Source organism: Oryx dammah, unplaced genomic scaffold, assembly GCF_014754425.2.
Source record: "Oryx dammah isolate SB20612 unplaced genomic scaffold, SCBI_Odam_1.1 HiC_scaffold_13, whole genome shotgun sequence".
NCBI classification, from domain to species: domain Eukaryota; kingdom Metazoa; phylum Chordata; class Mammalia; order Artiodactyla; family Bovidae; genus Oryx; species Oryx dammah.
The window spans coordinates 49618929-49643181 of record NW_024070197.1 but is presented as its reverse complement, the minus strand read 5'-3'; the positions used below and the strand labels follow the sequence as shown (position 1 = coordinate 49643181).

At 37.6% G+C, this 24253-nt stretch overlaps 1 protein-coding gene across 1 annotated transcript in view; it reads right to left on the bottom strand.

The window, feature by feature from the left end:
- Window positions 1-24253, bottom strand: part of VPS35 (VPS35 retromer complex component) — a 29342-nt gene that overhangs the window by 3568 nt on the left and 1521 nt on the right. Inside the window, exons 2-14 of the mRNA XM_040253614.1 lie at window positions 16695-16793; window positions 15303-15399; window positions 14493-14616; window positions 13691-13873; window positions 11645-11858; window positions 10596-10679; window positions 10040-10149; window positions 7045-7141; window positions 6791-6939; window positions 5007-5214; window positions 4443-4598; window positions 2332-2454; window positions 497-676 (exon numbers count right to left, since the gene is read on the bottom strand). Of these exons, the coding sequence (XP_040109548.1) occupies window positions 497-676; window positions 2332-2454; window positions 4443-4598; window positions 5007-5214; window positions 6791-6939; window positions 7045-7141; window positions 10040-10149; window positions 10596-10679; window positions 11645-11858; window positions 13691-13873; window positions 14493-14616; window positions 15303-15399; window positions 16695-16793 (1824 nt within the window). The remainder of the gene's footprint in view (window positions 1-496; window positions 677-2331; window positions 2455-4442; window positions 4599-5006; window positions 5215-6790; window positions 6940-7044; window positions 7142-10039; window positions 10150-10595; window positions 10680-11644; window positions 11859-13690; window positions 13874-14492; window positions 14617-15302; window positions 15400-16694; window positions 16794-24253) is intronic.

The following is a 24253-nucleotide window of genomic DNA, read 5'->3' as shown; positions in this document are numbered from 1 at the left end:
ATTAACAAAGGGATTTTTTTTTTCCTCATTAGAGTTTTACCATGACACACTTGAAAATCCTCAAGCTCATTGAAAGTATGAAAGGATTAATCAGTTGTGTCCAACCCTTTGTGGCCCCATAGACTGTAGCCCACCAGGCTCCTCCGTCCATGGGATTCTTCAGGCAAGACTACTGGAATGGGTTGCCATTTCCTTCTACAGGGATCAAACCCAGGTCTCCCACACTGCAGGCAGACTCTATCGTGTGGGCCACCAGGGAAGCAGTGTCCAGTAATTCTGATCATTTTTCTGCTCCAAACCAGTCAATAAAACTACAGTATTAAGAAGCACAGTATTTCCTATCAAGACAGCGGGAAAGGGGTGCTTATAAATTAAGAGTAAATCCATGTGTACCACCATCATTAACATAAAACATAACACAGATAACTTAACATCATTAACATAACGAGTGACTGAACAGAGCAAACAGATTCATCCCAGAAAGAGAGCAGATCACCTGGGACATAAATTCATATGCTACTGTTTCATGATTTTCAAAACCGATTTCTCCAGCAGCTAGAGCCCCCTGAAGAAAAAGTCTTAAGGGTAATTCTGCCAGCTCTGCTTTGATCAAAGCACTGATAGTCTGGTGAGCAAATGAAAAAATCTTCTGGCATTTCTTTTCCCATTTGTCATCCTAAAAAAAAAGAAAAAATAGTTTAAATTACCTTAAATTCAAGATTAACTTAAGAATATTCATTTTAAATAAAACTTTTATAGAACAAATAGGAAAAGTGGTAAAAGTTGAGTTCACAGTTTTCCTACTACCTTCCTGTCTCTTTTGTGGAGTCCACAAGTAAATCAAGCAGGATGCCTTCTCAAAACAACCATTTGAGGTTGTTTTTTTATATATTTGTTATTTTTTTTTTTCCTATCAGAAAAAGCAACATATTCCTGAATTGGACAAAATTTGGAAAATACATAAAAGAAATTTTTAAAAGTTCTTAAAAACCATCCCTAAACCTACCACCCAGCAATAATCACTAATTGCATTCTGATGTTAATGTCTTCCTTTCTTTTTCCTATGCAAACATTATGTAACTGGGATCCTCTGGGTATGGTTTTGTTTTCTGCTTTGAAGTACTTACTGAGAAGAGTTAAATTGGGCTCAGTGCTGCATGTAATTTGTATTCAACTTCTTTTCTTTCACTTATTTTATCATGATTTTCCTCATGATATTAAAATTATTTAAAATCATTTTAATCACTAGAAAATATCCCATAAAAAGGATACAGCATAATTTACTTTCTGTTGGAAATAAATGTAATATAACAAATGGTCTATAAACACAAAGCATTATTGAGTCCCTAATTTTTTCCTTAGTATAAATTTTTAGAAGTGGAAATATTGGGTTTATTAAGGCTGTAGTTACATACTGCCAGAGTTTTCTAGAAAGACTGCAGTAATTCACATTCCCACCATTACTAGAAGAGAATGAATTCACATCACATCATTGCCATTGTTGAACATTTTTCTTTTTTCTTTACCAGTTTGATTTTTAAATAAGTTCACTATTATAATTTACCAGTGAGGTTAAATATTTTCTCCATGTTTGATCATACAAATTTCATGTTAAAGCAATCAACTCTTTTCATCTTTAAGAGAGGGTAACAGTCACAGACTTTTACAAGGAATAAATGCAATAATCCAAGTATATAGTCCTTGGCACAGTGTACAGCAGATAGTAATGTGCTAGTTGGTTTCTTTACTGTTACATTTACAAACATGTATCCATAAAATACTGGGAAGAAGGGAATTACATGACAGGCCGGCCTTATAAAAACTGGCCAAAGGCATGCTATGTCATGCTGGTAGGTCTACGGAATATACCTTGTTTCTCTATTAATTATTGTTTCTCCATTATTAGATCTTACTTGTTATGTACTGCAACCTCTGAATGAGACTACTGCCTCACTTCAGAACTTGTACTTTATAAAGACTCCAAGAAAATAAAATCATTCTTGAAAAAGTAAAGCATTCTCAGTCACTCTATGAAAAACTTATCAATGTCTCACAAGTGATCTTTAGACACAGGAAAAACTTCAGTATCATTTAAACTGTTTGAATCTTTCATTTCTAAGTGTTTGTTTAATGTGATTCTTCAACTAGTATGTAATCTATCAACATCACTATTAGTAATACTTAACACAGGACTAGTAATGAATTGAGTTATTGAAACTGGGATTTTATGACACCATTTTCTATTTGTACATGCTTGAAATCTTCTAGCATAATAAAGTAAAATACACACACAGAGGAAAAAATTAGTGACATACTTAAAAGTAAACCCACCACTTTAGAATTCTCTTTGTAGCGAAATGCCAGCTGGTAAGCTGCAAATACCAAAGGTGGCAGTGTGAAGCGAATCCGCTGATTTCCACCGGCTCCAAAATGTTTTCGTGCTGTGTTTAAAATCTGACCAAAACAAAGAGACAAAACCCATTAATCTTTTCTTTAATTATAGAAACTATAATTATTTATAAAATTAAATGAGAGCTCTAATCATGATGATTGCTACTGTTTTGGGAATACAGTTTTTATGGTATACTCTTATACATTTCTTTTCTTGCCAAGTCATCACCATCACCCAAGAGACAGATGCTCGCCAAGCTCCTCTGCCTATGGAATCCTCCAGACAAGAATACTGGATGGATCGCCATTCCCTACTCCAGGGGATTTTCGTGACCCAGGGATCGAATCCGCGTTTCCTGCATTGCAGGCAGATTCTTTACTGTCTGAGCCACCAGGGAAGCCCATCTCACAAATGGGGAAAAGCTTGAGGTTCAGAGAGGTTGTATAACTTGCCCTAACTTACAGAGCTACTCAGGGGCAGATACAGATTTAAATATATTTTCACACACACATGTAAAAAGTACGCTGTGTTGATAAAAGAGCACAGGCTCTGAAGATAGACACATTTAAATGTAGATTCTAACACTTACTATTTGTGTGGCCCTGGGAAAATTACCATTTACCTTCTCTTAACTATAATTTTCAATCTCAGGGTTGTTGGGAAGACCAAATAAGAGATGTAAAGTATTATCAGTACTAACACATTGCATGTACTCAAAATACTGGCTACTATTATAATATTAAAAAATATGCATATTGCTGGTATATAATGCCTCTTACTTCAGGAAAATATTAAGACTATTTAAGTCAAGGAAAACGGTAATAAACTTTAAAGAGCCATTAGGAAACAAACATCTAGTTGTTTCAGAAAAACCACAAGAATTCATGAAATACTTTTTACTATGTGGAGACACAGTGTGCGACATATTCAAGTTTTGTAAATTTCTTTGATAATGGTAGATGGATAGGAAGAGAATGCATTCCCCCTTGAGAAAGTCAAAGGTAACGATCCTCACCTTAAAGGTGTTTCTTTACATGGCATAACCAACTGGTCACAGGTGGAAAGCACACTTTCTACTTTGGTTTGCAACGAAAAATGAAAACCCACATAGGCCATGTATGTGCATGACACAGAAACATAAGGCAATCAGTTAAAACATTTGAACAATCAGGCCAGCCACTAGGTCAGATCACATGCAGTGCACAGACTGCTTGACACTAAGCCAAGTCAAAGACTACTGCACTACAGACAGAAATCAGCTTCTTTTTCACAATGGTTATGAAGGAGTACAAGAGTGTCAACTATGACCAAGTCAACACAGGAAGTCAGGGCTCATCCTCAAATTAAGGTGTTCTTCATTACAACAGACTAACAGTGCCATGTATCCAACAAAGGTTAAACAACTTTGCCCAAACTATAATTAAGCCACTATCTGTGCCTCCTTTTATAAATTATCCAGTATCAGTCTCCAATATCCTACTCAGGCAACATGTTTTATTCATTTCACAAAGGTTTGTTAAGGACTAACGACAAAGAAAGGGAGAATCTCATCTGATTGTTTTTTGCCAGGAAAAGGAGGTTAAGAAAAAGGCAATTTTAAAGTCTTCACACATTTTTAATGTGGCAAACAAACACAACCTCTATTTGCAAACCTTGGAAACATAAACACAACGGAATATAAAGGCTGTTGCTCATACTTTAAAAAGTTTATTATGAAAAACAACTGAACAATTCTAAAAGCAACAGTTCAGAAAGAAAATAAACATGGAATGATCACTGGATGGATAACCAACTAAAGGAAGATAAGACTTTTCTACAATTCCTAAGAAGTCTTCAGAAGAAATTACAGCAACCAACTTGTTCTTCATAAGCTCCAGAAGTTTGCAATTAATGCATTTAACCATAAAGTAAGAGTCCAGTTAATCTCTTACTCAGTTTCAATTCTTTTGAAACCTTTTAATACCACAAGCTGGATCAAACTATTTGAGACACATCTACATATGATTTCACAAGAAGCTGTTGAAGGGGTCTAAGAAGAGTTAATTCATACCAAGTACTGTTGATCAGGGTCCTCAGACCGTAGAAGATGAATGAATCTGCCCACAAGGCTCTGCTCATCGGCAAAGTCCTCTGGGTCAGGTTCTTCTACAGGTTGATCTGGCTGATCCTGAATCAGTGTAGATACCAAATTCATTATGGAATCCACCTGTAGTGTGGAAGACATGGAAACCGACTAGGGTGAAACAATCAGCACGTAATGCCACTGACAAAAGTGCTTTTAGTTGTGTAAAGTTACAAAACAGTATCAACAACTTAATTCCTTTTTTCTTTATGAAAGTGTATGTATGTTGGTACACATATAGATAAAAGTCTAGAAAGAGACAGACCAAATGTTAATTAAGAGCAGTTATTCTCTTCCTGTGGGATTATAATTATTTTATATTTTCTTCTTTATACATCTCCAATCTTATTTATATAATGAATAAGCTACTTGTAAATATTTTTTAGTAGTAAATGACCTTCCCCTCCCATCTCATGTGTCCGTCTCATTGTCTAAAACCATAACTACATTGTCTCTGTTTTCTTAATATATAGCATGTCAGTATTCTCTTACCTGGTCTTGAGAGACTATTTCTGTATTATAATCTAGAACATTACTAAGAACGTAACAACTCATGCTCTTTCTGGACTCATAGTCAAAATACTCAAAGAGTGGGTGGAAATGTTTTAATTTCAAGACTGTTAAAATATTGTTGTAAGTGTCAACAGGAATCTTCAAAAGTCTGGTGAGCTCCTTTGAAACTGCACTACTGGTAGCAATACTGTCAAAAGAAAAACAGCAGTCCTTCAGTGAATAAATTAACCTCTTACATACACAAACAGCACTTGATTCATTAAAATTTAAAAATTTTCATTTACATATTAAAGGAGATGGGTGAAGTGAATCACACCATCCCAAAATACCCCAGTGACTTCCAAGAGAGGTCTATCAGATGTCCACCTAAATACACACATTTATTCATCTATTAAAGTCCTATAGATACAATAGGTTATGCTGGTCTACAATTCATGAACGGGTTGTACGCTGCTGCTGCTGCTGCTGGTGCTAAGTTGCTTCAGTCGTGTCTGACTCTATGCAACCCCAAAGACGGCAGCCCACCAGGCTCCCCCGTCCCTGGAATTCTACAGGCAAGAGTACTGGAGTGGGGTACCATTGCCTTCTCCAGAACAGGTTGTATACCTGGAGTTAAAAAAGACTGTCTAAAATGTGGTACTTCTAAGGAAAGTATTGTAAGCGGTAGTTAGGTTTCTAGGGCAGTCAATAAGTACTGTATATTAAGGAAGAAAAATCCACACAAAACTAGCAATTCAAGAACATAATACATAAATTATTTCTTCTGCATCAGATATTGGTGAATAAGGGAAAGCAGGATAAAATTAGGAACATTCCAGGGTGACTGAGGAATATCCAGGCATTTATAAGACCTTTAGACGTTGGGACTTCAAATTCTTTATTCTGTCTAATTTTACTTTAAAACTCACTTAGTGGGGAAGATAAAGATACAAAGTTTATTTAACATCTGGAATGTTTTTTGATTCACACAAAAAATGAGAGTGACAAAAAGAAAAAGAGGTAAAAGAAAAAAGAAATCTTCCAGATGCAACTAAACCACTGGAAGAGAGATGGAAAACAGGTTATGTGAGATGAAATGATAATATAGGGCAAGGAGGGGCCTAGCTTGAGTTATGTTCAGAAGCAGTGGAGGATGGGACAGTAAAGGGACTACTGGGAAAAGACAATAAGCACAACTGCGCAAGTGGCCCCTAGAGGATGCAACAGGTCTAGGACAGCGTAGCTGAGGAAGATGCAAGTACACAACAGAATATTCATACTATGCCTGGTATCAAAATCAAAGCTGAAAATAGAAAAAAATTTAAACCAATATAATTCTCACATCTTAAACACATACATTGGAGAAGGAAACGGCAATCCACTCCAGTACTCTTGCCTGGAAAATTCCATGGACTGAGGAACCCAGTAGGCTACAGTCCATAGGATCGCAAAAAAAAAAAAAAAGCATCCTTAATTTTTTCATAATTTACTCATCTGTTGGAAACTACTTATGGAAATACTAACTCACCCTTACATACAAAGGGGTCTGAATGGAGACACGGGTCTCTAAAGATGCCTATGGTCTGTGAGTGTCACTACTTGATCACCATACACAACCAAGCAACTGGCTGCCGCTTTCTGCTCTGGTTAGTACCAAGCATGTCAATCTAACAGATGCTTAAAAAACAAGATGAATTCTAACATTTTAAAAAATAACTGTGAAAGAAAAACAAATCTGGGACAAAAAAATCTTACAAAGGTTTTTATAAAAATGTTTGACTTACTGTTCAAGGTTGAGCTTATTAAATATCTCCACTGTTGTTTCTAGAACTTTATCAACATAGTCCACACGATCAGGATAACACTTCATAGCGAGATTAATGAGAGAGACTTGTAAAGATACAACATCCTCCGAAGGCATGTCTTGTCTAGACTGGAATGTTCAGAAAACCATGGAATTTATTTTAAACAATTACTAAAAGACTATCAGCTGAGAATTATGAAAGTTTTTAGAACTTAGGAAGAAAGTCATACAAACCTGTATTACTGTAGCCACCTGCTGTGAAAATATGTCAAAAAGTTTAATATCTGTTGGGATCCCAGGTCCATCTTCACGGTGAGCAAATAAAGCTAATCTGAAAAAGAAAATACTCTTTATTTGAAAAGATATAGGGATCTGGGTAGTGGGATCATGGACGACATTTTACCCTTTCAGCTTTTCTCTCAATTCATTTTTAATGGAACAGTTTTACCCATGATGCCCTTTTCACTGCATTCTTACTTTATACCATATGCACCAGATTTTTAACAGGTCAATTCTGTCAAATTCTTTGAACTCTAGTAGTCATGGATAGAACTGTATTAACATGACAAAATGTATTCAACAGCTATGATTATAAAAAATAATCTCTAAAATGTAAAAAGTGCATAGATAATTTTATGACACTGCATTTTTACTACTGTAAAGTTTAAAGCACAACTAATTCCAAAAGCAGTCAAATTAATTTCTATTTACCACATCTTAAACTACTCAAAGAATACACAGAAGAATTGTACAAAAAAGATCTTCACAACTCAGATAATCACGATGGTGTGATCACTCATCTAGAGCCAGACATCTTGGAATGTGAAGTCAAGTGGGCCTTAGGAAGCATCACTACGAACAAAGCTAGAGGAGGTGATGGAATTCCAGTTGAGCTATTTCAAATCCTGAAAGATGATGCTGTGAAAGTGCTGCACTCAATATGCCAGCACATTTGGAAAACTCAGCAGTGGCCACAGGACTGGAAAAGGTCAGTTTTCATTCCAAACCCAAAGAAAGGCAATGCCAAAGAATGCTCAAACTACCACACAATTGCACTCATCTCACATGCTAGTAAAGTAATGCTCAAAACTCTCCAAGCCAGGCTTCAGCAATACGTGAACTGTGAACTCCCTGATGTTCCAGCTGGTTTTCGAAAAGGCAGAGGAACCAGAGATCAAATTGCCAACATCCGCTGGATCATGGAAAAAGCAAGAGAGTTCCAGAAAAACATCTATTTCTGCTTTATTGACTATGCCAAAGCCTTTGACTGTGTGGATCACAATAAACTGTGGAAAATTCTGAAAGAGATGGGAATACCACACCACCTGACCTGCCTCCTGAGAAATCTGTATGCAGGTCAGGGAGCAACAGTTAGAACTGGACATGGAACAACAGACGGATTCCAAATAGGAAAAGGAGTACGTCAAGGCTGTATATTGTCACCCTGCTTATTTAACTTATATGCAGAGTACATCATGAGAAACGCTGGACTGGAAGAAACACAAGCTGGAATCAAGATTGCTGGGAGAAATATCAATAACCTCAGATATGCAGATGACACCACCCTTATGGCAGAAAGTGAAGAGGAGCTAAAAAGCCTCTGGATGAAAGTGAAAGAGGAGAGTGAAAATGTTGGCTTAAAGCTCAACATTCAGAAAACAAAGATCATGGCATCCAGTCCCATCACTTCATGGGAAATAGATGGGGAAACAGTGGAAATAGTGTCAGACTTTATTTTGGGGGGCTCCAAAATCACTGCAGATGGTGACTGCAGCCATGAAATTAAAAGACGCTTACTCCTTGGAAGAAAAGTTATGACCAACCTAGACAGCATATTCAAAACCAGAGACATTACTTTGCCGACTAAGGTCCATCTGGTCAAGGCTATGGTTTTTCCTGTGGTCATGTATGGATTTGAGAGTTGGACTGTGAAGAAAGCTGAGCGCCGAAGAATTGATGCTTTTGAACTGTGGTGTTGGAGAAGACTCTTGAGAGTCCCTTGGACTGCAAGGAGATCCAACCAGTCCATTCTGAAGGAGATCAGCCCTGGGATTTCTTTGGAAGGAATGATGCTAAGCTGAAACTCCAGTACTTTGGCCACCTCATGTGAAGAGTTGACTCATTGGAAAAGACTCTGATGTTGGGAGGGACTGGTGGCAGGAGGAAAAGGGGACGACAGAGGATGAGATGGCTGGATGGCATCACTGACTCGACTGACGTGAGTCTGAGTGAACTCCAGGAGTGGGTGATGGACAGGGAGGCCTGGTGTGCTGCGATTCATGGGGTTGCAAAGAGTCGGACACGACTGAGCAACTGAACTGAACTGAACTGAACTGAAACTACTCAAAACAATGTTTGTTCCATTATCATTACTGTTTATCCTGATTACATCTGGACCCACATTTTGTTATCCATAGAAGAATCACTACTGACAGAAATGGTTAAGTGGTGTTACGCCTAACATAAGAAAACCCAGTTATTAGCTTCCATTAAGAGTATCCCCAATTGACTTATAATTCTTAAAACCAAGGATTGACCTGACAATTTGGAGAATTCAGCTTTATAAATTGACACTAAAACTAATAACTTAGATATTTAAAACACAATAAAAGTATTTGCAGAAATAAATCTTCACTTGGGTTTCTGGTTTCATAATGTCAATGAGTGTATGCTCACAAGCAGGACACATACTATGTACTGCCACCCAGCACAGGCACTCATTAAAGCTATATCAAAGGCCAAGCTTTATACATTTACCCAAGACCAAAGGCTAAAGAAGTATTATTTAAACATATTGGGGATTTATTAATATTTTTAGTACTTGAAAACTCTTCTTTAAAAAAATGCAGGAACAGAGTGATTACTTGAACATTCTTAGTCATCTGTATTTACGTCTTGATAAAGATTCCAGATCAAATTGTTTCCCTCTGAAAGATAACTTTCATCATTGTAAAACACGAGGTTTGTTCTTTGGTGATAACTGGATTTATAAAAGTTAGATGTTGGGACTGTATAATGTCTTTAAACACCAATTAAATGCATAGATTAAAAAAATATTATCTCCCTGCCTTCTGTTCAATAAGAGCTAAACTTCTCTCATGAGTAAGCCAGACAAGTACTTAGTAGATACAAAATCATTAATAAAGATGTAAAAAAGAATTCACAAAAATGTTTTAAATTCACTATTCAAAAGTCAGAACATCTGCCCTTCATTACGGGAAACTCTTACCTATCAATTAAAGCAATGATTATGTTTTTCACATTTACATTTTGGTGTAACTCAGCACAGGCCCGAAGAAAAGGATTCAAAGTTTGAAGGTGGAATTCATCAGGGAAAACCTGAAAATCAAATGATAATCAATTACTACTAAAATCAACTAGCAAAAATCAATTAGTAAAAGCATTTTCTACTATATTCTGGACTTAATATTTAAAGCTCATATTTGTGGGGGGAAAAAAACCATTTTAACATTATACAAGCAAGTACAAATACATTACTTTCAAGCCTCTCTAAACATAACCCCAGAAAGAAATATTCTGTTAATCAAAGTACATCTACAATTAAACTAAAACTAATGATACCTAAACAACTTGGAGGTCACTCTTTCCTACATTTTGGGAGGAAAAACCCATCAATACAAAGACTATGTTATTATATTAACAGGAGAAAAGGATTTATTCAGGAAAGCTTAATCTCTCTTTGATCAGGATTTTTTCCACCAAAACAAAGAAAATTAATGAAATACAAACTGAGTTCTTTAAAAACTTGAAATGTTCTCACCTACCTGAATAATGCACTCCATGAGATATTCCTGAGCCAAAGCATCTCTGCAATTCACCACTTGCTCCAATATGCCGGTCAAAACAATCTGAAAGAAGAAAAAGATTTTAAGAATTAAAGAATTATTTTCAAAATCTTAAGTCACTCCTCCAGTAACATATTTGAACTACTAATTTAAAAATCATATTTTAGGTTTTCCTGATCCATACTTCATTTCTAGACTAAACTGTAAAATTTTACAGAAGAATGTTTAAATAAAAAAATTCTGGATTTCTATTTCGTAAAAGTCAAAGTCCATTTCACTGGTGTTTTTTATGATGTGTACTTTTTGTGTCCTAACAAAGCTTACCTAATCCAAAGTTATAAAGACTTCCTTTGTGTTTTCTTCTAAAAATTCCAGTTGCAAATTTCACACTTATGACTTTGATCAATTTTTTTGAGTTCCTCTGCATACTATGAAAATGGGTTCAGAGGCTTGGTTTGCATACAGATGTCCAATTGTTCCAGAATCAGTTGCTAAAAAGGTTGCTTTTGCACCTTATCAACAATAATTGATTATATACACATGAGTCTATTCTGGATCATCTCTTCTAGGGGTCAGCAAATCTAGTTTAATGACCATTTTTGTATATTGTTTCCACATTATCTTTGGCTGCTTTTGCACTACACTGGCAGAATTTAACAGCTGCAAACTATATGGCTTGTAAAACCAAAAAGTAAGTACTATTTGGTCCTTTAAGGAAAAGGTTCGCTAATTCCTGATTTATTCTCCACTGATACATGTATTTACCCTTTCACCAATATCACATTACTTTATAAGCTTTAGAGTAAATCTATAGTAAAATAAATCTCAATGTAAAGAAAACTGGTATCTTGATAACGATAATACTGAGTCTTCCAATCCACAAACACAGACTCAAATACATCTTTTAGTTTATTTAAGTCTTCTTTGATCAACAGTTTTCAATGCAATATTATTTTTAAAATATTTCAATTTCAAAAATCAGACTTTATATATCTCATAAGAAAAGATGAGAAGTAAAAGATATAAACCTGTTTGTAACGTTCCACATTTACACCTTCCAACTGACTAAGGCGCACCAAATTTGTTCCCACTAAAATTCTCAGTTCTTGTCTTTCTCGTTCTCTTTTTTCTCTATCTCGGCTATGTCCCTGATGCTGCATTCGAACCCAGAGCTTGTTCATTTCTGCAAAGTTGAGTAGGACAAAATCCATGGAATCACTGATATCACCAGTTGTTTCTTCACTGCAAAGACACAGTTGGAAAAATCTTTATACACAGTATTTAATTTACTACTATTCCTCTTCTCTGTGCATTTCCTTCTTACCTCTTTAATACACCAAACGCTTCATGAAAGACATCTTCAACCACACTGTCTTAGTGCTCAATTTCAAGAGGAAGAGAGAAAAGACTATCAGGCAGGGGTCACAGCTCAGTCAGGGGGACAAAATGGCCCCTCACTCCTTTTGGGGCTTCCCTGGTGGCAGTAGTGATAAAGAACCCGAATCTAAGAGATGTGGGTTCGATCCCTGGGTTGGGAGGATGCCCTGGAAGAGGGCATGGCATCCCATTCCAGTATTTTTGCCTGGAGAATCCCACGGACAGAGGATCCTGGCAGGCTACAGTCCATGGAGTCACGAAAAGTCTGATACAACTGAAGCAATTTAACCACTCCTTTTCCTGGGCCAACTAAACTTGTTCTTGGAATTATATTCCATTAATTCAAAAAGCCTTAAAAAATTGACACTTGTGTCACTGTTAACTCATTTTATTATTGAGTATTTTATGTTTGCAATTGAACTATAAACTTTGTAAGCTCTGTAAGGTAAAAGACGAAGTATTTCTTGCTTATTTTTACATTTTCTAAGATGGGGAACTTAGTAATTTTCAAAACTTTTTTGCTGATTACTAAATTAATAGTCAAAACTGAATCAAATAATAACACAGCAAATACCCTCACCATCTTCACACTGTTAAATTTTTATCTTTTCTACACCACTTAAATTTTTGTCATATGCATGGTTAAAGTTTTATTATAGCTTTTCTTTTAAAAAGGAAATGATGCAGATATACTAAAAACAACTAAAATATACACATTAGAAATAAATGAATAAAGAAACTTTTTAAAAAGGGAAATAAGTTCCTCAATCAAGGGAACTTGTCATGTGAATAGTTCACCCAACTGGATAAAGACCATCTGCCATCTTTGTGGGATAAAAGAACAATGGACTTGGATGCTAGAATATTGGTTGCATAAGACACAGCTCTCTCTGAATGGCTTCCCCCCGGCCACCGCCCTGTTTTGGAGTTAATATCTTATTTGTGTGCACAGACAATTAAAATCACTTGTACACTGGGGTACCCGCTGCTGCTGCTGCTAAGTCGCTTCAGTTGTGTCCAACTCTGTGCAACCCCAGAAACGGCAGCCCACCAGGCTCCCCTGTCCCTGGGATTCTCCAGGCAAGAACACTGGAGTGGGTTGCCATTTCCTTCTCCAATACATGAAAGTGAAAAGTGAAAGTGAAGTCACTCAGTCGTGTCCGACTCTTTGTGACCCCATGGACTGCAGCCCACCAGGCTCCTCCATCCATGGGATTTTCCAGGCAAGAGTACTGGAGTGGGGTGCCATTGCCTTCTCCGCTGGGGTAACTAGAAGTTCCTAAATTACAAAAACTGATAAGACATTCAAGAAACAATATGAAAACTGGCTAGCTCATAAAAAAAGTTAAACATACTTCGTTATTTTATCACAAATACAATTTTCAAACTGTAACTCATTTAAAAAGTCGTATTTTCAAAGAGTATCTGATGGAATGGAAAAATGCTCTCAATTATGCTAAATTAAAAAAGCAGGTTCTAATAATCTACACATAATTTTTATAAGAGTACATTTTATATCACATCACATATACTGTGTCTCAAAGGAAATCTATACACAAAATGCTACCAGTGGCTGACTCTGGGTAGGAGAATTACTGGTATTTATTTTCTTCTACATACTTTTCTATACTTTTTATATGTTTTACAACAACAACAATAAAAAAACTACACCTAAATCAAGAAAGAAAACCACTTACTCTGTTGGCTCCCCTTCATCAGGTAAGATGTTTCTGGTACACTGAAGTAGATAATTTCGAAGAAATAGACCTCTCAAGGGATGCTGCACACCACGGCACATTTCTACCAAATCTTTCAAAATATCTTTCCTGGACTGAGGAAATGACTTGACATATACAACTCCAACTGTGATCAACAGATAACTAGAAGAATGAGGCAACATTTGATTAGAAATAAAATACTTAAGAATTTGACTATATTCAAACACAATATATACAAATATGAAATAAGACAGGAAGCAGGTTTTCTCCTATGCAATAAAGAAAATATCATCTAATTTAAAATATAACTGCTTACTGACCCCCTTCCATTTATTTATAATATCACCTTTAAACACATTAGGATTCATAACTGTCATGATATAAACTTTTCTAGTAGTCAAGAAATTAGAATACGTCCATTTTTTTTCTATTTTCAAAGTTCCTCAATAATCTATAATAAATAGTTATTTATACTTCACAGCCTTAAAAAATCACTATCAAAATGTTCACCTCTATTCGTTAAGAAATTAAATAACCTTAAGCCCGCTGATTAAAGGATGTAACACAAAGTGTGAAATGCAGATATAAAAGCCGGCAGAATCTTAATAAGGAAATGGCAACCCACTCCAGTGTCCTTGCCTGGAGAATCCCAGGGACGGGGGAGCCTGGTGGGCTGCCGTCTACGGGGTCGCACAGAGTCAGACACGACTGAAGCGACTTAGCAGCAGCAACACACGTGGGAAATGCAGATGGAAAAGCCGGCAGGATCTTGGTAACTTACAGCCTTGGGATGATGTTTCCGGCATACTGTACAAGTTCATAGAGATCTGCCACTTTTCTTCCTTTAGCAAATTCATCTGTCAGGTAAACTTCCAAGTAGTGCAGTTCATCAGAAATAGCCATATCTTTTAATTATCATTAAGGATTTAAAGCTAAGTCAACCTAAGAATGTTGACGCTACAACTTGTGGACTCATTAAACTGGGCAAATTTCTTAGTTTTTTCTTTATTTATTGGGGGCGGGGGGGCATGCCCCACAGCTTGTGGGATCTTAACTCCTCAGCTAGGGATTGAAACTGGGCCATGGCAGTGAAAGCCCAGAATTCTAACCACTAAACCACCAGGGAACTCCTATATTGGGCAAATTTCCTAAATGTTAGTCATGTAAGAAAGCATGTTTAAATTCTGGGCTTTCCTGACTTTAAGGGTTTTTAAAGATGTCTGGTAAAGCAAAGCAATAAAAATAAGATTGCCTGTGAAACTACTTCAGGGTTTTGAAATGGCAAATCATTGATGTCCCTTACATTTCAGAGTCCAGCTTGACAAAATCTTATCATTAAAAAACCATTTGCTTAATACTTTCAATACCCTTCATGAGTAGTCTGAAAATTGAGATATAACAAGCCACATAAAGAAGTGTAAGCACAAAAAAGGGGTTTCTGATACTCTTCTCAGCATATTTGCAGGGAGAAGTACTATTTGATTAAGACAATGAGAAATAATATAACTTCCAAAAAGCCTAGGGAAGAAGCAAAATAAGCCTTATCAAGAAAATAGTATGATCAAAATGTTCTTCAACATTCAAAAGATACAAAGTTCATAGTAGCTCTTTGGTGATAACATAGAAGTCCGCAGTTCACCAAGCATATTAGAAGCATGTTTCAGAGCATCCATAAGCTTGTTTTTGTCCTACAGAAAAACCAAGAGCATTGGTGAGAATGCTTAATTTAAATCAACATTTAACTTGGCTATACAAACTTTAATCAAGGATCTATTACACAGTTCTAAAAGTACAGAGCACCTAAATTATTTTAATCACATAAAAATCAAGTTTAATTTCACCTTGCCTTCACTTTACTAAAAAGAGTAAGATAACGTAATTCCTCACCAGGCTGCAAAGCTTTGCAAATCTCATTTATCTAGGACCACAAGCTTCCTGGCAATAACTCAAATCTTCACAATCCTGGCAACTATGAAACTATAGCTCCATTAATTTATCTTTCACCTGTAAGCAAGAAAACTGGCATACTGATTCTTTTGAAAGAAAGTTACTATTTTGACAATGGCTGGGTCAGAGGTTAACACTCTTCAGAGATGTCTGGAATGACTACTCTTTAAGTATGCTTTCTCCTCACAATGTCCATATACCCACTTAAGACAGAAACATAGACAACTCCTTCAGATACAGGAACACTGTTCATACACAGAAAGAGACAGAAGCGAGCAATAGCAAGCTCCATACCACCCATTTTCTCCACTCCAAGAGTTCTGTTTTTACAAACTGGTTTGCAAGAAAAACAATACAATAGAAACAACTGGTTAAAAGAGCATATTATTACTAAGCTTTAGGAACTCTACGACACTTTACAAAGGCAAGATATTATCATCATCATCATGAATACAGCAACTTGTAATTTAAGTACCAGCCAGTTTGGTTCCATTTTTTAAATTTTATCCAGAGAATCTATAGTTTCTACACAGATAATCTACTCTTTCAGAATATGATAATTAAGTATAGTTTTTAAGGTAGTTCTTGCAAAAAAATGTATCTGTTCAGGACAGAAATAAAAGCCTTCAAGATAGAGGGAAAAGGCTGAACAATCCAAATTGAAAGCATTTAAAACCAGTATTTATTAAGCAACTATTATATGTCAAGTACTCCTCAGGTTTGAGGTATAGAACTGATGAGGCCAGTAATTCAGGTCAGATAGGGTATGGAGATAATACAGTAGAAGGCAGGGTCTCCCATCCCCTTGGAGCTTAGATTCTGGTAGGGAAGACAGACAATTTCAAACCACAAATATAAAGGTAAATAAATATTTCAACAGGGCTATCTACTGAAATTGCTCCACACAGCACCTGAGGAAGCTGAGGCTGAATATTAGGTTTACCAGAGCAGTAGTGCTACAGGCTTTAGAAAACACAGCCTAACATTCCCAGGAACACGCAGATTACAACTGTGCCTCTCACACTGTCATTCTTACCAGGCATCTCTTCATCTGGAATGACTGGACCTTCACAGCCTGTATGGCTTCATCCAGGAGTTTTTCCTGCTCATCCTGCGGTGACTGCTGTGTTGTAGGCTAAAAAAAAATTTTTTTTTAATCTCCCATTAATGTGTCATTAGAACTCTTGTTAAGCAAATCTGTTATTTTTATAGGTCCAGCCATAGTTTACATTTACAAAGCTTTCACATAAGGTTCATTCCAGTTCTACATCTCAGACTCATTTATCAATTTCTGACAACTAAACAGAAAGCTGTGCCGTTACTGAAGTTAATAGCCTAAGACTGCTGAAGGAGAAAACTAACAAATACAGAGAATTTCTTCTCAGAAACTGACTCAACATTCCTGTAGTAGGTTGTCTTCAAAGAAATAGAAGGTGGTGGTTTGTGGCTGCCTATGCTCTGCTGCTGCTGCTAAGTCACTTCAGTCGTGTCCGACTCTGTGCAGCCCCATAGACAGCAGCCCACCAGGTTCCCCCATCCCTGGGATTCTCCAGGCAAGAACACTGGAGTGGGTTGCCATTTCCTTCTCCAATGCATGAAAGTGAAAAGTGAAAGTGAAGTCACTTAGTCATGTCCAACTCCTAGTGACCCCATGGGCTGCAGCCCACCAGGCTCCTCTGTCCATGGGATTTTCCAGGCAAGAGCACTGGAGTGGGGTGCCACTGCCTTCTCCAGAGCCTATGTTCTGCTAATACACTCTAAATCCACCTAGAACATAACCAATCTGTGGTGGTGAAGTAGTCTAACCAAAATCTCTGAAAGCTTCCTTTTTTTCTAAACTACCTTTCATCTGCATCTTAGTCTATTCTTAGGAAGACCAAGGAACTAGTTTACGAGAACACTTATCCGCTTAGGAAATATATAATGAGGGACTAAACAGCTTAGAAATAAAATAGCTAAAACTGTTGACGGTGACTTGTAGTAGAACACCATGAAGAGTACACTCCCTCAAGGATCTACCGTACCATTTCAAATACAGACAGCTACAGTTATAATGGACAAAATATATCTGTACAGTCTTCTTTTTGCCATCAGAAAAATTTGCTTGCAAAATGAATTAGATCTACCTGTGAACAGAATTAACCACTCCATCCCTTATGTTGAATAAACACTGTTTACACCTCTGCTACAGCCCGCAGCACATTATAACTATAAATGATGGCTATTTTTACATCCTTGGAACCCAACACATTGCCAGACACATAACGGATGCTTCATAAATGTTCACTGTCTGAATAAGTAAGCTGATTTTAGATTATGTTTTTAATAAAAAGCAACTAAAGAATCAACAGATGAATGGATAAACAAATTATGTTATATACATATAAGGAATATTACTCAATCGTAAGGAGTGAAGTATTGATAGATGCTATGTGAACTACAAAAAGGTTATTTAAGTAAAAGGAATCAGACATGGAAGACCACACATTGTGTGACTCCACTGATATGAAATTAAGGCATAGCTCAGAGATGCTGCACGTTCAGGTCCAGACCACAGCAGAAAAGCAATATTGCAATAAACTGAGTCACATAAATTTTTCAGTTTCATATGTTTACACTGTACTGTAGTCTATTAAGTCTGCAACATCATTATAAGTAAATAATATATATGCCTTAATTTAAACATAATTTATTGCTAAAAACTGCTAACCATCATCTGAGCCTTCAGCAAATTTTTGCTGGTGCGGGGTCTCACTTTGATGTTGATGGCTGCTGAAGGTCATGGAGGCTGTGGCAATTTCTTAAAATAAGACAATAATAAAGTCTGCCTCATGGACTGGCTCGCTCTTTCACAATTGATTTCTCTGTAGCATGTGATAGTCTGATACCATTTTACCCATGGTTCAGTTCAGTTCAGTCACTCAGTTGTGTCCGACTGTTTGTGACCCCATGAATCACAGCACGCCAGGCCCCCCTGTCCATCACCAATTCTCAGAGTTCACCCAAACCCATGTCCATCGAGTCAGTGATGCCATCCAGCCATCTCATCCTCTGTCGTCCCCTTCTCCTCCTGCCCCCAATCCCTCCCAGCATCAGTCTTTTCCAATGAGTCAACTCTTCGCATGAGGTGGCCAAAGTACTGGAGTTTCAGCTTTAGCATCATTCCTTCCAAAGAGAACTTTCCAAATTGGAGTCAGTTCTCTCAAACCCTGTGTGCTCAGCTCAGTCATGTCCAACTCGTTGGACTGTAGCCTGTCGGGCTCCTCTGTCCATGGGATTCTCCAGGCAAGAATATTGGAGTGGGTTGCCATTTCCTCCTCCAGGGCATCTTTCCAACCCAGGGATCAAACCTGCCTCTCTTGCATCTCCTACACTGACAGGTGGATTCTTTACCACTGTGCCACCTGGGAAGCCCCTCAAATTGCCCTGCTGTATTCACTAAGTTTACGTAATATTCTGAATCCTGTGCTGCCATTTTCAACAGTCTTCACAACATCTTCACTGGGGTGGAGTTCATTTCAAGAAACCACTTTCTTTATTCATTCATACAAAGCAACTCTTCATCTGTTAAAGTTAGATCAGGAGATTTGGCAATTCAGTCATATCTTTAGGCTCCACTTCTGATTCTAGTTCTCTTGTTATTTCCACCACATCTTCAGTTACTTCCTCCACATCTTCAGTTACTTCCTCCACTGAAGTCTTCAACCAACCAACGTCATCATGAGGATTGGAATCCACTTCTTCCAAACTCCTGTGTATGTTGATTTTTTGACCTCTTCCCTTGAATCACAAACGTTCTTAATAGCTTTTAGAATGGTGAATCCTTTCCAGAAGGTTTTCAATTTGCCTAGATCCATCAAAGGAATTATCATCTGCGGTAGCTACAGCCTTCTGAAGTCTTTTTATTTGGCTGCACTGGGTTTTAGTTGCGGCATGTGGGATCTTTTATCTCTGTTGCAGCGCGCGGGATCTTTAGCTGTGGCAATGTGAACTTTTAGTTGTGGCATGTGAGATTTAGTTCCCTGACCAGGGATGGAACTGGGCCCCCTCACTGGGAACGCCGAGTCTTAGCCACTGGACCACCAGAGAAATCCCTGAGATGTATTTCTTAAATAATAAGACTTGAAATTAAAAATAACTCCTGATCTGTGGGCTACAGAATGGATGTTGCGTTAGCTAGCAGGAAAACAATAATCATTTCACTGTATGTCTCCATCAGAACTCTTGGGTGTTAGGTACGGAATCAATGATTATCAATATTTTGAAAGCAATCCTTTCTTTTCTGAGCAACAGGTCTCAACAGTGAGCTTAAAACATTCAGTAAACGATGTTGTAAACAGATGTGCTGTCATCCAGGCTCTGCTTTTCCATTTATGGGCACAGGCCCATACTTCATAAGGACCCTAGGATTTTAAGAATAGTAAATGAATACTGGCTTCAACTTAAAGTCATCAGCTGCACTAGTCCCTAACAAGTCAGCCTGTTCCTGAAGCCTGATATTGACTTCTCTCCTGTGAAAGTCCTACATGGTATTGTCTTCCGATAGAAGGCTGTTTTGTCTACAAGGAAAATCCTTGTTTAGCACAGCCACCGTTACTAATTATCTTATCCAGATCTGCTAGGTAACTTGTTACAGCATCTACATCGGCATTTGCAGCTTCACCTTGCATTCTTATGGCATGAAGATGGCTTCCTTACATATACCTTACGAACCAACTTCTGCTAACTTCAAACTTCTCTTATGCAGCTTTCTTACCTCTCTTAGCCTTCAGGGAACTGGAGAGGGCCTTGCTCTGAATTAGGCTTTGGCTAAAGGAAATGTGATGGCTGGTTTGATCATCTACCCAGAGCACTAAAACTTTCTCCACATCAACCATAAGGCAGTTTCACCTTCCTTTCGTTCATGTGTTCACTGGAGTAGCACTTTTAATTCCCTTTAGTAACTTTTCCTTTACATTTACAACTTGGCTAACTGTTTGGTACAAGAGGCTAAGCTTTTGACATGTCTTCCTCACTGAGCTTAATCATTTCTAGCTTTTGATTTCACTTGAACTCTTTCAACTCTTCCTTTCATTTGAACACTTCAGGGACTGCTGCTTCTGCTGCTAAGTCGCTTCAGTTGTGTCCGACTCTGTGCGACCCCATAGACGGCAGCCCACCAGGCTCCCCAGTCCCTGGGATTCTCCAGGCAGGAACACTGGAGTGGGTTGCCATTTACTTCTCCAATGCAGGAAAGTGAAAAGTGAAAGTGAAGTCGCTCAGTCATATCCGACTCTTCGAGACCCCATGGACTGCAGCCTACCAGGATCCTCCGTCCATGGGATTTTCCAGGCAAGAGTACTGGAGTGGGGTGCCATCGCCTTCTCCGACTTAAGAGACTACTGTAGGGCAATTAATTGGCTTAATTTCAAGATACTGTTGTACCTCGGGGAACTGGGAGGCTCAAGAAAAGGGAGACTAATGGAGAAGAGCTGGTCAGGGGGCAGTGAGAATACACACACTTATCAATTAGTTTGCAGACTTACGTAAGTACAGTTTGTGTCACCTCAAAACAATCACAACTGATCATCATAACAAACATGATAATGAAAAAGTATGAAATACTGTGAGAATTACCAAAATGTGACACAAAAGCACAAAGTGAGCAAATGCTGTTAGAAAAATGGCACCAAAAAGACTTGCTAGATGCAGGACTGCCACAAATTTTCAATTTTTGGGGAAAAAAAATCCAGTAAAGCAAAGCACAATAAAATGAGGTATATCTGCATCCAGAATAGGAAAATCATCCATAGAAACAGAAAGCAGACTGGTGGTTATCAGGAGGGAGAGTGGATGAGTAACTGCTTAATGAGTACAGGGTTTCCTTTTTGGGTGGTAAAAATGTTTTGAAACTGAGTTTCCCTAGGGCATACTTCTTCATAAGCATAAATAAATATCAAAGAAAAAGTTCAACATCTTTTATACTGAACACTAACTCACACAACAGAACTAATGGTGTAAAATGCTGAAAAGGAGCGTGTGCATTTAAGGATTCTGACTTAATGAAATTCACTATTCATCATGGGCTAGTTCTCTGAGACCAAGCAACAGTTTGGGTTTTTTGGCTCCTTATCTCTGGATGCAATAGATTTAACGATTATTACAATCAACAGATTTCACTAGGTTCAGAAGGCCAGCTTTGAGATAAGCAGAAATTTTTGTGATAAAACATATACATTAGAAACGTGTATGTTATAAAATTTTTATTGTGGTAAAATATACACAATATAAAATTTGCCATTTTAACCATTTTTAAGAGTGCAGTTCGGCAGCATTAAGTACGTTCACACTGTTGTACAGCCACTGCCACCATCCATCCATCTCCAGAGCTTTTCCACCTTTCCAAAAGGAAACTCTGTGAGCAATAAACAGTAACTTCCCATCCCCACATTCCTGCCCTGGCAACTACCTCTTTCTTTGTCTAAGTGCTTGACTTCTCTAGGACCTCATAAAAGGGGAATTATACAATATTCATTCTTTCGTGTCTGGTTTATTGGCATAATATCTTCAAGGTTCATCCATGTTGTAGCATATGTCAAAATGTCATTTTTTAAAACTTTAATTAATTTATTTATGGCTGCCCTTGGTCTTCATTGCTTTCAGTGGGCTTTCTCTAGTTGTCGCAAACGGGGGCTACTCTACTTGTGGTGCTTCTCTCTTATTGAAGACTACCGGTTCTAGGGCTCCCGGCTTAGCCGCCCAGGGACATGTGGAAGATGTGGCAATCTTCCCAGAGCAGGAATTGAACCTGTGTCCCCTGCACTGGCAGGCCAATTCTTAACCACATTCTTAACCACTAGATCACCAGGGAGATCCAAAATTTCCTTCTTTTTGAGGTTAAATAATATTCCATTGTGTGTATATACCATTTTGTTTATCCATTCATCTGCTGATGGATATTTGGGTATAGTACTACATTTTGGCTACTGTGTATAATTATATGGCAAATAAAAAGCATGGTTATAAAAAGGCTGGGTTCATGCTCAGTCTCTAAATCATGTCCAGTTCTTTGCCATCCCATGGACTGTAGTCCCTCTGGCTCCTCTGTCCATGGGATTCTCCAGGCAAGAATACTGGAGTGGGTTGCCATTTCCTTCTCCAGGGGATCTTCCCAACCCAGGGAGCGAACCCAAACACAGGTTCTGCATTGTGTCTCCTGCATTGGCAGGTGGATTCTTTATCACTGAGCCATCTGGGAAGCTCTATAAACAGATTACAAACAATTCAAATATTTGTATAGAATTGACTAGACTCAGTAATCTATAAACCAATTAGCAAAATTTTTCTATTTTGTACCAACTGGGTTTAAAATGAAAAGTATATATACAAAATGTAGAAAATAAAAAGATAAAGCTACAATAAAGAAATGTACTTTTACATATTACTTGTAAGACAATGCAGCTGGCTATTCTAAAGGAACATCTAGATGCCCTTCCTGCCAAGTATGGGACTGAGCAAGTCAGTTTAACATGAACATGATTTCACTATACACAAATTAGGTAACCAATGACCCCTCACTCATAAAAGTCATTTACAAATGACTCTGTACATAGCAGTTATATATATCAGAGAAAAATGGAAACACTAGAGTCAAGATCAAATTAACATTTGTGATTAGGCCCCTTTTAGCCCACACATTCAAGCCAAATAGCCCTCACAACTCTACAGTTAAAAGGTGCAGAGAAAACAAAGGTCACTATGAACATATCACTTATAAAACTAGTTCCCATTCAAACAATGTGCTTTCATTTCCTCTTGCAGCAAACAAGGATAATAGAAATACTTGTATCATTGTTATGAGTAATAAAGTGAAATGACACCGATAAAGCTTGAAAACTGCTTAGCACTTAGTAATAAGCAATCCACCTAAGTGTTCCCATCATTATTATATTCCCCATAGATACCAGCAATTATCTACAACCATCCTAGAGACTTGTCGATCTCTCCACTCATATAGATGTTTTCAAGATAGATGTAATCAAACAAAGCAATGTTAATCAACTACCAAATGAAAATAACACATCTCACAAAGATACAGAATTTCATTATGTTAATGAAAACACTATTTTTAAAATGACGGTAAGACACAAAATAGCAACTGAAGTAGGGAGAACTAAGCACAATGAAGGGATGGGAACATCCAAACATATTTTAATGCCAGCACCTCCAATTGCATTTACCAATAAATTTCCCCAGGAATCCTATGATGGCACACACCATGACCATTTACTTCCCCCAGCTTTACCTACTAGCAATACACATTCTTCTCCACCTAGAAAATTCCTACTCACTGTCCTCAGAATCTCAGTTCACATGTTACTTCCTGTAATCTTTCCCATACTCCCCAGAACCTTCTCTCCTTTCATGGCCCCACAGCACTGAACTGACAGACTGTCCTCAGTGCTCAGACTGTTCTACATTCAGTTCCATAGCATGTCTTCTGCTGGACTCTTCAGTTCTTTGAAAGCATGGGCTATGTTTTCAGTGTCCAGCACAGTGCATGACATAAAAGACACACAAGATGCATGATAAATTGAACTGAATCCTAGATTTTAG